Source organism: Solanum lycopersicum, chromosome 1 (assembly GCF_036512215.1).
Source record: "Solanum lycopersicum chromosome 1, SLM_r2.1".
Classification (NCBI taxonomy): Eukaryota; Viridiplantae; Streptophyta; class Magnoliopsida; order Solanales; family Solanaceae; genus Solanum; species Solanum lycopersicum.
Window position 1 is genome coordinate 83,438,594 of NC_090800.1, and position 15,334 is coordinate 83,453,927.

The 15,334-nt window shown below is 33.4% G+C and overlaps 1 protein-coding gene across 2 annotated transcripts; it reads right to left on the reverse strand.

Annotated features, from left to right (window-relative positions):
• Positions 1 to 1,711: 1,711 nt before the first annotated feature.
• On the reverse strand, positions 1,712 to 11,358 carry LOC101267846 (sphingoid long-chain bases kinase 1). Of its 2 annotated transcripts, none has more exons than XM_004229986.5 (9): positions 10,926 to 11,358; positions 9,975 to 10,524; positions 9,514 to 9,882; positions 8,158 to 8,251; positions 8,021 to 8,058; positions 6,547 to 6,693; positions 4,926 to 5,025; positions 2,441 to 3,369; positions 1,712 to 2,149 (listed from the first exon to the last, which is right to left on the reverse strand). In XM_004229986.5, the coding sequence occupies exons 2-9, from the start codon at positions 10,392 to 10,394 to the stop codon at positions 2,000 to 2,002; spliced, it is 2,247 nt and encodes a 748-aa protein (XP_004230034.1). In that variant the 5' UTR covers positions 10,395 to 10,524; positions 10,926 to 11,358; the 3' UTR covers positions 1,712 to 1,999. The 2 variants fall into 2 exon arrangements, with proteins under 2 accessions (XP_004230034.1, XP_069148171.1); XM_069292070.1 differs by having other exon boundaries at positions 9,975 to 10,714; positions 10,926 to 11,285.
• Positions 11,359 to 15,334: the final 3,976 nt, after the last annotated feature.

The following is a 15,334-nucleotide window of genomic DNA, read 5'->3' on the forward strand; positions in this document are numbered from 1 at the left end:
ATTTAAGGATTTATTACAGATAAGTTTAAATTATTAGCTTCTTGCTTATCTCTAATTAATGATGGATGGTAAAGACCTCCGCATATATTATTGTGAAACGATATTAGGCATATTATTATTATATCTTAAGTGGACTTACCATAACTTTACATAGTGAACCTATTGTGAAAATTTTAAAATAAAATAATAAGTTACTGTAATAAATTAAATTGAATTGTCTATATAAAAAAAAATTATACATTTCATTTTAAATTTGATAAATAAAATATCAAAGAGTTTTCATTAGCCTTGATGGTTGCTTTACAGAGGAGGTTTGTTTAAGCATATAGAATAATTAGTAGAAGGTAATTCATTACTAGGAGCTCATATTCAAATTAAGAACGTTTAATCTCAACTATTTTATCATAATTCATGTGGTCTTTATTTTATTAAAAGTAATATTACTTTTAGATTCTAATTATATATTTATAAATCATTGAAAAAATTGTAATTAATGCACTAAAGCATTGCATAGAAGTCTATAATATAAACCATTTTCTTTTATAATTGTCTTGACGAAATTAAATCATATGCGAAAAAATTGAGGTGCTTTGACTAACAAAAAATTTGAGATATAACTATGTTTCTTGTAACTTTATTGTCCCACTAGTTTAGTAGTGCAAAATTATTTGTCTAAACATGCACCTTGATATATATTTATTTCAGTACGATAGAGAATGTTATTTAAAAAAATAATAATAATAATTTCTTATTTTTAGTTTGATAATTAAGTAGAAAATATTATTTTTAAAAATACTTTTATGTAATTTAAATAAAGAATACGAGAAATATAAGGAAAGTGAAAGATAGGAACCAGAATACGAGGCTAAATGTAAAAATGAAGTGTGTTAAAAAGAATGAGGATAACACAACTATCACTAGTGAAATGGGTCTTCAATACTTTCATTATGATATAATTTTCCCAATATTTCAAAAAGATTGACTAACGGAACGAACACGCCTTTAATGCTTATTGTTTCTCATTAAATATAGTTTATATTTCCCAAGAACTCTTCAAGTATTAGCATTTATTTGGCTCTTTTTAAGTATGGAGTACTTTCAAGTGTTAAATAGCATATGAGAAAAGGAAAAGAAAAAAAAAACTTTGGGCAGAAAGATCACAATGTCTGAATCCTACAAGTAACCAACATACAAAAACAAGTACAAAAATATTCTTTTTCTAGCGTGTTATTCTTCAACGATCTGCCTAACCCAATCAATCCTGTCCTAAATTATTTGATATAGTTTGACAAAACATAAATTTCAGAGAGAACCAAAGATATTTAAAAGATCAGCCAAATATGAATTAAATACCAATCTGTCCTTGTACCAAAACACTTTGTTTTCCATTCTTTGAAGCCTAAATGTGTTTAAAATGCCAGAGTTGAAGTTGTCTGAATGAAACTTCGTGAAGTACAACGACCAAGATGACATGGCGGAACAAGTACAGGGTCTCCCAGACCATTCCATCATCTTTATAATCAAACTTATTTTCCAAAACTTCCCACTACAATCAAAATGGCCTTAAATGACCACAAGAAAAGGAAAAAAATAAAAGAAGAGAACTCATAACTGCTAGAAGCACACCCCTTCCTAAGTCCTTCCTTTTGTCCATTTCCAGCTGGTGCTAGGGTTGTTTATGTGGCAATGAAGGTGGAGAGAGGGGAAACTGTTGAATAAATAAAAATTTCTTTCCTCAACGATCGAAAAACAATAATTTACACACTTTGTCAAACTATTACAAGGGACATGGCCAATATTCATAGCAAGCCAACTCAAAAGGCAAAAAAAATACAAGTTACGGCAGAGGATACATGTTAAGATATAAGCTGACATATAATTTTTGAAAAATGAAAGCAACATTGACAAAATTTACAAGGACCTCAATGACGAATAAAGAGCTGAATGTTGCAGCCGGAAGGAAGAGAGACCTATTGAAGATATACAAGGGCTCCATCAATCACTTGCAATTACCTGGGGCGCGACCAATAAGCCTGCACTGTTCTGGAAGCAAGGACGAAATCACTTGCTCATTTACCGGGAAAAGTTCACCATCAATACCACAGCTACTGTTAGAGTGCTTCCCAGGCTTAACCTTTACTGCCTTAACCTGCATTTCATAGAAAAGAAGCTTACTTTGATTTCAGTGAAGCCAACCAACAAAACCACATTAAAATTTATAAACCAGATTTTCTTTTTCTGAAAATGGGTGAACTCTAAACTGATACTGTATGTTTCTCGGTGCAGTTTATCTTTGCAAAGTAGACTGACTTTTTGAAAATATCCATACAGTGATGGCCTCCATCCAAGACAAGGAAACTTTTATTAATGCTCTAAAAAAAACTCTCTGCCTTGGTGGGAAAAATCTGTAAAAGCATCTAAAATACGGTTGCTGCTTTACCTTGACATACTCAACGTACGGGAGGGAAAGGTGTCGGCCCATTTGCAGAAGCAAGAAGAACCTTATAAGCTTCAGTCTTCCACTTCCATGGACCAACAACAGATCTAACGTGTTGTCATCAGGTTCTGCTTTTGGGGCCACAACCTGTGAACTTAAGCTTTGAACTGTCTTGCATGAATGATTGCATACCAGGACACCAAGAAATTGACCTTTGGTAGACACCCATTCTTCAGCAGCCTTGTGGACAATATCTTTCCGAACAACATCTTCAGTATCTTCTGCTGGTCCAGGCAATTCAATAGGATTTTCTATATTCCAATGAGGTTCTGTATCCCATCTTGGTTCTGCGTCCCAAATTGGCCCCGGGTCTGACATTGTTGATGAGATATCCTCTTTATCATTTGTAGTTGTATTTGCCCAAGAAGATCTAGTGAGGTCATTTGCAGCAGTCAACCCAGCCCACCCTTTATCTGTTTTTGATTTGGACCTAGTCCTGGGCCAATTCGGTGTTACTGAATGTGGAACCTGAGGGTGGATAACTTCCGGTTCAGAAGTTGTGTTGCCACTTCGTCCAGCAGACAAGCGCTTAGATTTTGCATCAATTGCACGCACATATTCTGATGGCTCAGTGCTACTACATGTAGTATCCAAGTCTGCTCCAGACATTCTGCTTGGGGTCATTATTGAATCAATACTTGATAAGCTTGAGGCTCTGGGAAGCCCTTCCTTGCTTGACCTTCTCATAATGTCTGTATACAGTTCAGACATATCAATGACTGAAGCTTTTCCTTCTCCAGTTGCTTCTTTCAGTGCTGGAAGATACTCCACTTCAAAATTGTACTTTGGTAAGCACATGAATTTGAGGAACCCAGCGACAAAGTAGCGCAATGGACCAAACCGCTTCTGGTATTTCTCAGATAGTTCCAGCACTACAATAGACAATTGAAGTCAACTATCGGAAAATATATGCAATTCAGATAAAAATATTAAATGGTAAATACTAGATATCCATGTGAAAGACTAGTGATACAGCCAACAACCATGGAAAGTAAAGAATTTACACAGACGTCAACCTTTTATTTATTTTCTTTTTTTAACAATCGAGAAATCCTCAAAGACCAGTGGCTCATAATTTGAAATTAAGGAGATAAAGGGGTTGTCTCTTTAACCTTATCCACTTAAATACCAAGCTCTGATAGCAACACATTTCAAACCTGTGACATGCACCTAACCCACACATTACGCGTTGCGCTCTCACCACTAGACCAAAGCCCAACACGCCAACCTTTTCAATCACCAGACCAACCTTCTGTATTCTAAAAATTACTTAATCTTAAATCCTTAACGTCATCCACAAATTGCTACATAAAGGTATCAAGTTGGTGCAGACTTAATCTAAACATCCATAAGCAATGTCATGCTGGATATACCAAGTGCATATGCATCTTATGTAAGGAAAAATAATCATGCGCCGAGAAACATGAATATTGAGTCGCAAGCATTAAAAGCTTCACGACAATAGCCTCCACTAGCATTTTGCATTCGATAATCAAACTTATTTCTTAAAAAGAAATTGGTAACGTTGAATTCCTCAGCATTAAGGATATGCTGGAGACAATCACAAAGAAGCCCAAAAAAAAAAGAGTAGGAGGAAGCTACTTACAGAGATCCTAACAGATCTACTAGTTCAAATCGACAATGTTATTTCCCTTGGAAAAAATAATAAGCATACTGATGAGACAAATTAGCAGAATATGACAAAGCAGACCCTGGTACAATAGGGTCAAATGCTATCTCTAGAGTTGCTAACTCGTAACACTTGAACTCCATAAGGTTTCTGAAAATGTAAGTAAATCAGGTATGTAAAGCATAACACCTTGCTTATCATGTTACGTGACCCAATTTTCCTCCAAGTTACACGTAAATCTTCCATTTCAACACAATCAACAGGCTATCCATGAGTTATTACCAGTAATTTGTCCTATACCCTAATACGACACAAAGTACTCCCATACCCTAGGCCTCCATGGTCCCGGCATTCAGAATCATTAAATCTGGTGGGTCCTAAAGATCCAAGACGCAGGAAGCATGGCAGTCCAAGACCATGGAAGAAATGCTCCAATATAACTCACATTAGTCTTTAAGACTAACTCATTGCTCTACAAGAAGTAACCATAAGCCATAAAATGAAAAAAACCTTTGTCAGAAGATGGAACGACGCTCTGGGGCGACCTGTTCTAGCATTACCATGTTCTAAGGTTCACCAGTTTTTATAAATCACGTACTGGGGGCAAAGTGTCCCGTACTTTTCCAAAATATTTCCTCTTATGTATCTGAGTCCTTATCTTACGCTACTCAAGCATCTGCATTCGTGTAGGTAACAATGACAGAAGTGTTCAAACAACATGATTAATTAAATAACAAAAGTTACTGTAAGGCATAGACATCAATAACTGCTAGGGAAAAAAAAGATGAACCAAATTACCATCGCTCACAAAGCCAAAGTAGGTGACAGTCGATCCAAAGTGAATTCTACCACTTTGAACCCATTCAACAGCAAAAACATCGGTAGGTGTAAGCCCTCCCTGAAAAAAAGAAACCGACAATACATATGAGGAATAGATAACCTAGCTACAGTAATGAAAAATTTTGAACAACATTTCAGATATCTGGTTTTCTATTCATACGTCTTTTTAGTGGAAAATACTGAAAGTCCAAATTTATTAGATTTATTCAGGTTCCACTCGTGAAATAAATGCCTCTGAGTGAGAGCATTAGAGGAGGGTCTTTCTCTACTTAACCCACAGAAAAAATAAAAGAAAGTATTAATAGAAAAGAAACTACACAGAATAAAAAATATCAATGATTTTAAAATCCTGAGAAGACAGAACAATAAACCTGGGAAAGACTAAAGATCTAGAGCAGACGAATAGAACCAGTCTTCTAAAAGAAACTACCTGACCAAAACAAAAGCTGTTCTTAGCTTTGAGAAAGTTATCTATAGTTATCAAGTAATAATTCTATTGTTTGGGATTTTTTTGTGGAACAAATAGAATTAACAAAGTAGAAAATCGAAGCAAAAGTGTGATTCTCTACAAATAGCATCCAATCATCTACTGCTAGATGGATTTTCATAGGTGCACCAAAATTATACATTTGAACTGGGACTCACTAATTTGTACAGAAGAGTTTTCCACCCCTTCGAAATCTACCTATAATTTTCCCTCCAGCTTGTCCACATAGGAGCTAGAGGGACCACTTCCCATTCATATTTCTCCTTCCTACTAACAGCCCTCTGAGCGGTAATGGTAGTCCATTGTATGCTAAGCAAATTCAAAGCAGTGCTCAATAACTCACTACCTGACTCTTATATGAAGTTTCTGCTTCCATCATAAAGACCTAACTTCCAGCTATATTAATTTCAACCTTCATGACAAGATACATAAGATGGTCACAAATTCATCACCACTTCCAACTCAAGTTCACAACTGAAAACAAGCAGTAGTATGGGACTTTCGACTAAAGTCATGCCTTAGAATGTGAATGGTTTGCTAAAAAATTAACTAGCAAAATTTAGTTGTACTTCCATGTGATGCTCGTAACATCTTCCATTCATCATCACTGTAAATGAACTCCAACAATAAACATCAAGACTCAGTCCTATTGCAAAGAGACAAAACGAGAAAAGGTATCACAGGGTAGAACACTAGTCAAGGTCCAGGAAGTATCTATTTAGAAAAGGTCACAAGGCAAGTCCCTATCATGCATGATGTCAGTGATCACTATACTCATTCATTTATGTTTCTGAGACATCATTACAAACATAATTTAACTGTCCTATCTGAGAGTCGGGAGCATGATCCATCAGTATCAGTTTACTAAATAGTGCTTGTCCAAAGTCTGAACAGATCATCTAAATCAAAGTTCTCTTTTCTTGTTCTTTTTTTTTAGACTAGTAACAATATTATATCTGTGTAGCTCAAAGAAATCAAATCAAAGTTATTTCAAATACTTCTCTTTAGGAAAGGAAATGTATATTTTCAACTATCCGCCGAGTTGAAATCTATAATTAGCATGAAGATGCATTGACGAAAGATAAAACATACCTTGACAATCGCTATTGCAGCTGACACTGGATCTCTAACTCCAAGCACGGTCCAGACCAAAGAATTATCAGAACCAGCAGGAATGATTCCAATTGGAACCGAAATTGCTTCTTTCTGGTTATCCCTAGTGAGTAACCCGTTTAAAACCTGAATCAGAAAAGCTACATTAAGCAAGTTTAACATATTTTTCTAGACGAAGTGAGAAATATTAATCAACTCTGAGCACATATTTAAAGTATCAACCAACAGATATTAGTACAGTTCACTTCTTGGTTCAGAATGACTAAGTTAGCATTTCAGAAATTTTCAAGAAACAATAGTAAAGCCACCTTGTTATCATCAACAATGTCAAGAAACAATAGCATTAGTTGTATTAAGGCCATAGCTCTGAAAATGTGAAAATTTTATTTTAACACATAATCAAAAGTCATATATAGGGTGACTAAGAAGCTCAACAACAACATACCTAGTGTAATCCCACAAGTGGAGTCTAGGGAGGTAAGCGTGTATGCAGACCCTACCCCTACCCCTACCTCGTGGAGGTAAAGTGGTTGTTTCCAAAAGACCCTTGAATCAAGTAATGACTAAGAAACTCAAGAAACTATTAAATAAAAAAGAGGCTGATTGTAAAGAAAAAGAAAAGTAGCAATGAGATTGCAAAAAGCGGGAAAGAGGTAAATTGGTTTTGTAGCCCTTCTCGAATTAGTTTTTGATTTTATGTCCTTTATACTAGATCTTTACAGGGTCAGTTCTTCCCCTGTTTCCTCGGCATGAAAGCTAAAGGAAGATACAACAATTAAAAAAACCGAGGACTCCTCAAACTGTGTATATCTTTTGGATCACAAATGATCTTCCAGCGTGTTAAAGATGATTGGTCAGATTCCATGGAGAGAAACCCCTTTATATAGGCTTTGTACACTCTCCACTTCTTGTATAAATGATCTTCTCCCTTTTGTCAATGACTATTACTTGCTTGGGAAAAAAAAGGGAGTGAAATTCCACCAGAGAGGCCTCAAAGGGCGTTTATTTTTGCTAAATTTCAAAAATAGGGATCGTACCTTTCATGTTCTTTAGCCTTTTTGCATACCCTTTAATAAGATTGGCCGCTCAGGTGAAACTGAGATACTCATACATACAATTCCCATACTTAATAAATGCAGCACTATCTTCATAGAAAAACATATGGCCATAATTGGCAGACCTTCCAGTTTGTTTTACAGGGTAAAGGAAATTACACTTTCACAAAGGCTGCTTCTATCCTAAAGCGAAAGAAGTGTAACGAATCAAGTAACTCTATGTACACCTAAATTATGCCACAACAGCTCTCTCAATTTAGTGCTACTTCAAAAAACCCTTATTAGCTTAGCAAATGACTTCTTGATGCAAGAAATGAGACCCATTGAACTATATAAGCAAACATTCAACCATACACACTTGCCACTTGTGAAATTTGAGAAAGAGAGACATAACTAACCTCATTCACTATTCCATCACCTCCAACACATATAATACCTGAACATTTTGCAAATCAGAGAACATAAGAAAAACAATGATGAAGATAATCTAAGACATCTAAAACTGAATAACAGAAAATTTATAAAGCATAAATACCATCAGGACATGTGCTGAAGTCTACTGTGCTTGCAAGTTTCCTAGCATGACCTGCAGATGTGGTTTTGACTACTTCCAACTTAAACCCAGCAAGCTGTTAATTCAATAGAAACAGAGCTAAAACTTGAGTCAACAAGAACGAACAAGGATATCCAGTCTGAGATGATTTGCTGGATTGGAGGACCACCAAAAAGAAATTCTAAACAATGAGAATCTCAAGGATGCACAACAGAAGGCATACGTGACTAAATCAGAACTTCCTCAATCTGCACCTTATGAAATCAAGTGGTAATATCCACAATTGACTCCCACGACAAATCACATGAAAAATTCTTCCTTAAGAGCATATTTTAAAGTGCTTATTCTGGAAAAAATATGTTATTTGAACACTAAAGACTTGAAACCTATAAATCCAGCAAAAACCATCTAAATGTTTTTGCAACGGTGCTTCTCTTTTTGGACATACAACAGCATCAATCACAAACGAGTCGATTCACATAAAAATGAAAAAGAAGCAACTGAACTTGGAAAAGGCACATGATTTTGTAAATGGAGACTCTGCATTTCACAATTGAGAAGATGTGATTTGTTAAGAATTATTTGATGACAATTATCAAAAAAAATAATTTTTCAGATGACAATATTTACATAGATTAATAGCACCCAAGGTTGTGGCTAGTGGCTCATGAAATGGTTGAGAGCGATGAGATCTCAAGTTCAAACCAAGCGGAGACAAAAATCACTAAGTGATTCTTCCCATCTATCCTAGACCTGGTGAACACAGTTACATGATACATGTTGTTGGGAGGCGGCAAGTATCACGTGGAATTGATCGAGGTGCGTGAAAGTTGGTACGGACACCATGGTCATCAAACCAGAAACATCTGCATGTATTAATTTTTTTGGAGACGTAAAATCTGTATTTGTCTTTCCCAGACATGTTGTAAGTTTTGCCAACCCCAATTAACTTAGGATGAGGCGTAGTTGTTAGGTATAGTTGTATTTTGCAAGTTTGACAGTTGGGGACGGGAGAAAACATAAAAGACTTGTGGACAAGAAAATAAGCAACTATGTAATTGGATAAACACTAGTAAACAAGTAATAATGGCCATTGGTTATGTAGGGAGACATCATATAGCCTGCATATCACAATGAACAAGCATCGCTTTCAAGGGTAAAAGGATGGTTGGTACTAAGAGAAAATTAGAGAGACAACTTATTTCATTTACATCCAAAACCACTATACAATTTATGATGCATTTAGCTTACCTTTTCAGAAGAAATTATCGTCGTGCAATTAGAGGAGCAAAAAAAATTGCCAGATAGACAACAAGATATTACAGTTCTAGAGCATACCTTGAATATAGGTTCAACCTTGCGATGGAATACTTTACTTGAACGACCTCGACCAGACCTTGGGTTTAGAATGACAAGCATTTTAGGAGGATTTTTACATCGTACATATGACTCAGGAGGAAATTCATTAGTAACCAAATCAGAAGCCTGCTTCTTTGATGAAGCCAGAGGATGAGGCAGTAAATTCACATAACAGTGTTGATCTGCAAATGCATTTACCCATTGAAGTGCTTCCTCGGATGAAGAAGCTAAGAAGCGGAAGTCCTTCTGACTTCTTCGAGATTTTAAAAAACAAGAAAGAGCACCGGAACCTCTTCTCAGAGGATATGAATGGATGGTGAAATGCCGGAGTCCAGGACAGTGTGATACCTGTGGTACGTGCAGAACCTACTGCTTAGCAAAACTAAAATGGAAGAGATACAAATTCTGACAAAAACCCATAATCCCTTGAAGAACCTTACCGAAATAACATCTTCTAGATGCAGCATACTAGAACCCCAAACCATAGCCTTGCTCGTAAGTTTGGCTTCAACAGCATCCTGGCTAGTAACCTCCTTTGAGGCTTCTAACTCCGAATTTTTATATGTCTTTCCCTTGTCCAAAACCAGCTTTCCAGAAAATACTTCATATCCAAGCAGGTCAGACTGCTCATCCCCAATGTCAATCCTATGCTCCTCATTTTTCTCTTTCTTAGAATCATTATTACTCAGACTAAGTTCTCCACGTGTCAGACTCCTTCCTTTGCTTCGTTTTTCAGGGAAAACAACCGGAGATGAATGCTGCCCAGATGTAATCTGGGAACATAAACCAAGACGTCGAAGAGACTGCTGAGTTGTAATTTTCAAAGAATTATTTTTAACAAGATTCCCACTCTTCTGCATATTTCTGCCGGCTGAGCAAAAGAGAGAGAATACAACTGAACAATAACGGGTAGCTATAGTGCTAATGTATCAAGATCCAGAAAATAGCTAATTCAAGGCCTAAAATTCACATCCAGCAGAAACACCAAACCTGCATCATGATAATTTAAAATTAGTGAATACATTGCGGGGAAAATCACTAAACCATTACATGCCAACAAAGCAAACCAATAAAACCACACTCTCCAGATCAGAATAAGCAGAATTCATCAAGAAAACAACCACCCAATCGACTAAAATTGTCAGGCCAAAAACTAACTGTAGTCTCACAACATCACAACCTGCATATTTACGAAAACATTCACTAAATCATAACGAAATGCAAGCAGCACATCACTCTCTAGATCAATACAACCAAAATTGATCCCAGCAAAGAAAAATGTCACCAAAACGGTTAAAATTGACGAACCAGAGATTAGCTTTAGGCGTTCCACCTTCCAAAACACGGACACTAACACAAAATAAAAAGAACCAAAAGAAGAGGATACCAACCTGATTGCTAGGGTTTTTGAGGTCAAAATCTACGGTTCTCGTGTGCTCTGATGAAAATCGAAATCCTTAATTGATGTTTGCAGTGAAAATCTCATCGGAAACAAATGCGTCCTGAAGTTGGCACGACGGCAGTTCACGGGGGAGCCGATGAGCGGAGAAGAGAAATGACCCGATATACTTCACATATGGTAGAGAAAGGAAAACACAGAGAAATGAGAAATCGCTTTTTCCGTCCACTTTCTCTCATCTACCAAACATGAGCAAATAAAAAAAATAAAATAAAATCCTTCTCTCTTCTATAATGCTAAAGTATTCCTTCATATCATTTGTTAATTTTAATGGATCTGCTTTAATTTATTTATTTTTAGCTTTAGGACATGGAAAATTATAATTATCTAATTGTCCTTATTTTAGTTAAAATAATATTTTGTGTGTTTCATTTGAATATCTTAATTTGGTTTTGTGTAGAGTATTAGGTAAATGGAAGAGTTGTTAGTAGGTGGATTATGTGAGGTCATTAGTCACATGCTTCTATTTTGGGTTGTCTTTTGCTTCTCAAACTCACTAATTTTTAATTCCTATCCTGCAAAATTATAAATAAACAAAAGAAGAGTTGAAATTTATGGACACCGTAGATACGTATAAAAAACATTTAAGTCATAATTTTAGTTAAAACTATCTCTATGGATATAAGTTTAACGATAAAACTTAAAAGTAATGTATAGAGGTTAAAAAATATGAAATGCTCAAAACTAGAAGTTTAGTTGCACAAATTATGTCACACGACATAAGTTCGGTGGCATGAGTTGTGTTATATGACATTAGTTTAGTGGAAGAATTTATACGTCAAGATATGCATTATAGCCTGTTTGGATTGACTCAAAAAAATAATAATTTTAAGTTAAAAACAAAAGGCAAAGGGAGCCTACTTTTGATTTTTAATTTTTTAAAAATTATTTTTAATTTACTTAAAGTTATTTTTATTCTTGTCAGATATTTTCTAATTTATTTTTAAGTCATTTTTTTTTTACTTATTTTAAGTTATTTCTACATTTGTTAAATGCTTCTAAAAGTCAAAAATTGATTTTAAAATATGTTTAACTAATTTTTAAGTCAATTTAAACATCCTCCAAGCCTAGTGACAATTTATTTCTTGATACAAAAGTTCTCTAAAAATTTTATCCCGCGAATTAAAAGTTAAGTTCAATCTTAACATATCTATTTTATTGATCTAATATATGATATTTATCTACACGAGTAATACATAATAATAAATTTATAAAACTTTCGTAAAAAATAATCTTTTAAAACATTTCAAATAAATCGAAAGTATTTAATTATTTGTATCATTTGGCCCTTTAAGGAATTTTATGATGATTTGAATTGTTCAAGAATAGTTGTTACTTTTTCTTTTTTAAAAGTTACTTAATGACATGTATATAAATGGAAGTGTTTTATTCCCAAAAAGAATATGTTCAACAATTTGCTCCAAAAGTAGAAACTCTTGCGTTTCAACTTTTGCAAGTAACCTATTCAATCTAATTCCAAATGTAGAATTTCAGAAGAATAAAGTTTATACGAATTTGTATTTTTTTTTTTTGTGAAATATAACATTTATTTATGAAAGATTCTCAATTCGAGTAACATTAGTCAAAACAGTTAATAGTAAAACAATCGAAATAAACAAGGTAGAAATCATTATGTAAACATTTAGAAAAAGAACATTAACAACAAAAAGATAATGTGATATTTAAAGAAAAGAAATAACAAGCATCAATAGAAATTGGACGATGAAAAATTTTGGGGCTAGTACATATGATATTGAACAGTGGACATTGGTACACAAGAAAATATACGTACGACGCATTAAGTTTGTCTGGCAGTGAAGCGAGATAACACGCAGACCTACAAAGCGAGATAACACATAGGCCTTATAAAAAATAATTTGTCTTAATCTTTGTCCTTTATATCCTCCTATCTATGTCTTGAGGTCTTCTGTTGGAGATACATCGTGACTTGTTTAATCACTTCTCCTTAATATTTTTTTCAACCTATCCCTACATCTCCTAAATTTAACCATTGTCAATCTCATACCTCCTTTGTTGGACGTCTCACAAGTCTGAACCATCACAATCTTACTCCCCTCACGTTGTTCACCAAAGAGATAAGTTCCAACATGTCTTAAATATGATGTTCACATATCCTTATTTTTGCAACTCTTATCTTCAGAAGATCAGTTCTTAATTATCAAGCAATTTGTCCAACTAACATCGTTAACATGATTATCATTCTATAAAATTTGTCTTTAGGTTTTGGTGGACATTCTTATTGTTTCATCCTCTTTATGCTAATACAATGTGTGATACATCCTTATCAATCTTTATATTTCTTTTAGATTAGAGATCCAAGATACTTGAAACTTCCTCTATCGAGAGTAACATTTATATTAAGTTTCGCCTCCACACCAAACACACGTGTCAAATCATTGCACTTACACTCCAAATAATAATCTTTAATTATGCCTATTGCACTTACACTCCAAATCTTAATCTTTAATCGTGTCTATTTTGAATTCTTTAGACTTTAAAGTTAGTCTTCATCTTTCGCCCAGACGATAATTTTACTACGAGTCCTGTCAATTAAAATTATGTTATCCATAAATAACCTATTATAATGTGATACTATATATGTCTGCGATATTTTCTATTTAATAGGTTGTTTTATATGAAAAAACACACATCTTTATTATGTCATTTTAATTTTCTTCTACAAATAGTAATTTAATATTATTTCCTATCACGTAGAGTAATATTATAACTAAATAATGATAATTTTCTAATTATAGATCAACATGAAATTAATTCAAGAAACGTGTCACCTATCATTGGAATCGGTTGGTTCGGTTAGATTTTAAAGTTTATCGAGTTGTCTTATTGGTTATCAGTTTGTGGAGATGCTAAATCGTTATATAACAATTAAAATATTGACTTATCGGTTTTTCATCCTTATCGGTTCGGTTATCGGTTTAACCGTTAAGATTTGACACAAAAGAAAAAACATTAAAAATTACTTAGAAACAAAGTGACAAACCAAATACACCATGCACTCGAGTTCACATGTTACATCTTGGTCAAAAGCAAACACTTTTACATTGTTGAATAACCAAGTGTTTGAGACAATCAAAAATAAAAGTAGGAAATCAAACTCTAAGTCGAGGACTTTCTATACAAAATGGTATAAATATAATTATTTAATTTAGTATCGCGTTATCGGTTAACTTGTTAAGAAAAAACTTCAAACCGTTAAGAACCGATAATCCGATAACAAAAAAAATTAAAATCGTTATCAAAACGACTAAATTAATAACCCAATACTATAAATCAATAACTTTTTTATCGATTCAAATTATCGATTTTGATTCGATTTTGAACAGCCCTACCTAATATATAAACAATCAAATAAAACACGTCATAACCGTCAACCCATTGGTTATTTGTTCTTAAAATATTTTTTATACGATAGCTCAAAGTGCTCAACCCATAGTTGAAACTAATTAGAAAAAATGCTGATTAAATAAAGGGATATTTATTACCCAAATCAAACAGCGGCAAGTACATAGTCTCATTATTAGTTTGGAATCTGTCTCTTTCACAATGAGAAAAAAGAAGATAAATTAGACAAATATAAACGTTTCGTTTTGCTTATTTTATTATTTTTAAAAATCTCTAAAATTTCTTCTTTTAAAATATATTTGAGCTAATATTTTATATATTAGAGTTAGATATTATATATTTGAACTATTTTTTAATGTATTTGATACATATTTATGTACTCGAGCAAGTATTTAATGTATGCGAGCTAGTTTTTAATGTATTTGAGCTACATATTAATATATCTGAGACAATATTTAATGTATCCAAGATACATATAAATGTATTTGAGCTTCCATTATTGTATCTGGATATTTTTAATTTTTAAGAGATTAATGTAATTAGAAACTTATTAAAGATAAATTATAATTTCATATTAAAAGTATGAGATTTATGTAATTTACTTCTATGATTAGTGAGTTAATTTAATCTGAATCCTTATTGGCAAATACTAAATGTTTACGATTTAGAAAAAACTACATGGTTATCTTTTAATAAATTAAGTATCGATTTTAGTAATTTTTTTTATTTATTGGAGTATCATTTATAGCAATACATAGTAATACTATGATAAATCTAAAACATAACTGTTTTAAAAAATTGACACAGTATATTAAAATGTGTAAAAAATGTATTATTTATCAATAAAATTTGTATTATATGTGTTTTGTACATTGTTATATGTAATATATATTAAAATTGTTAAACATGATCAAGTGAAAAAAATATTACTATTATAAATAATAAATATTTTCTGAG

Excerpts from the sequence above, each read along its gene's own strand:
- LOC101267846 (XM_004229986.5), bottom strand. The coding sequence starts at position 10,394 with ATGCAGAAGAGTGGGAATCTTGTTAAAAATAATTCTTTGAAAATTACA. Across the intron at positions 9,883-9,974 it reads ATCTAGAAGATGTTATTTCG|GTATCACACTGTCCTGGACT; the intron begins GTAAGGTTCTTC and ends CACGTACCACAG. Across the intron at positions 5,026-6,546 it reads CTGCAATAGCGATTGTCAAG|GGAGGGCTTACACCTACCGA; the intron begins GTATGTTTTATC and ends TCTTTTTTTCAG.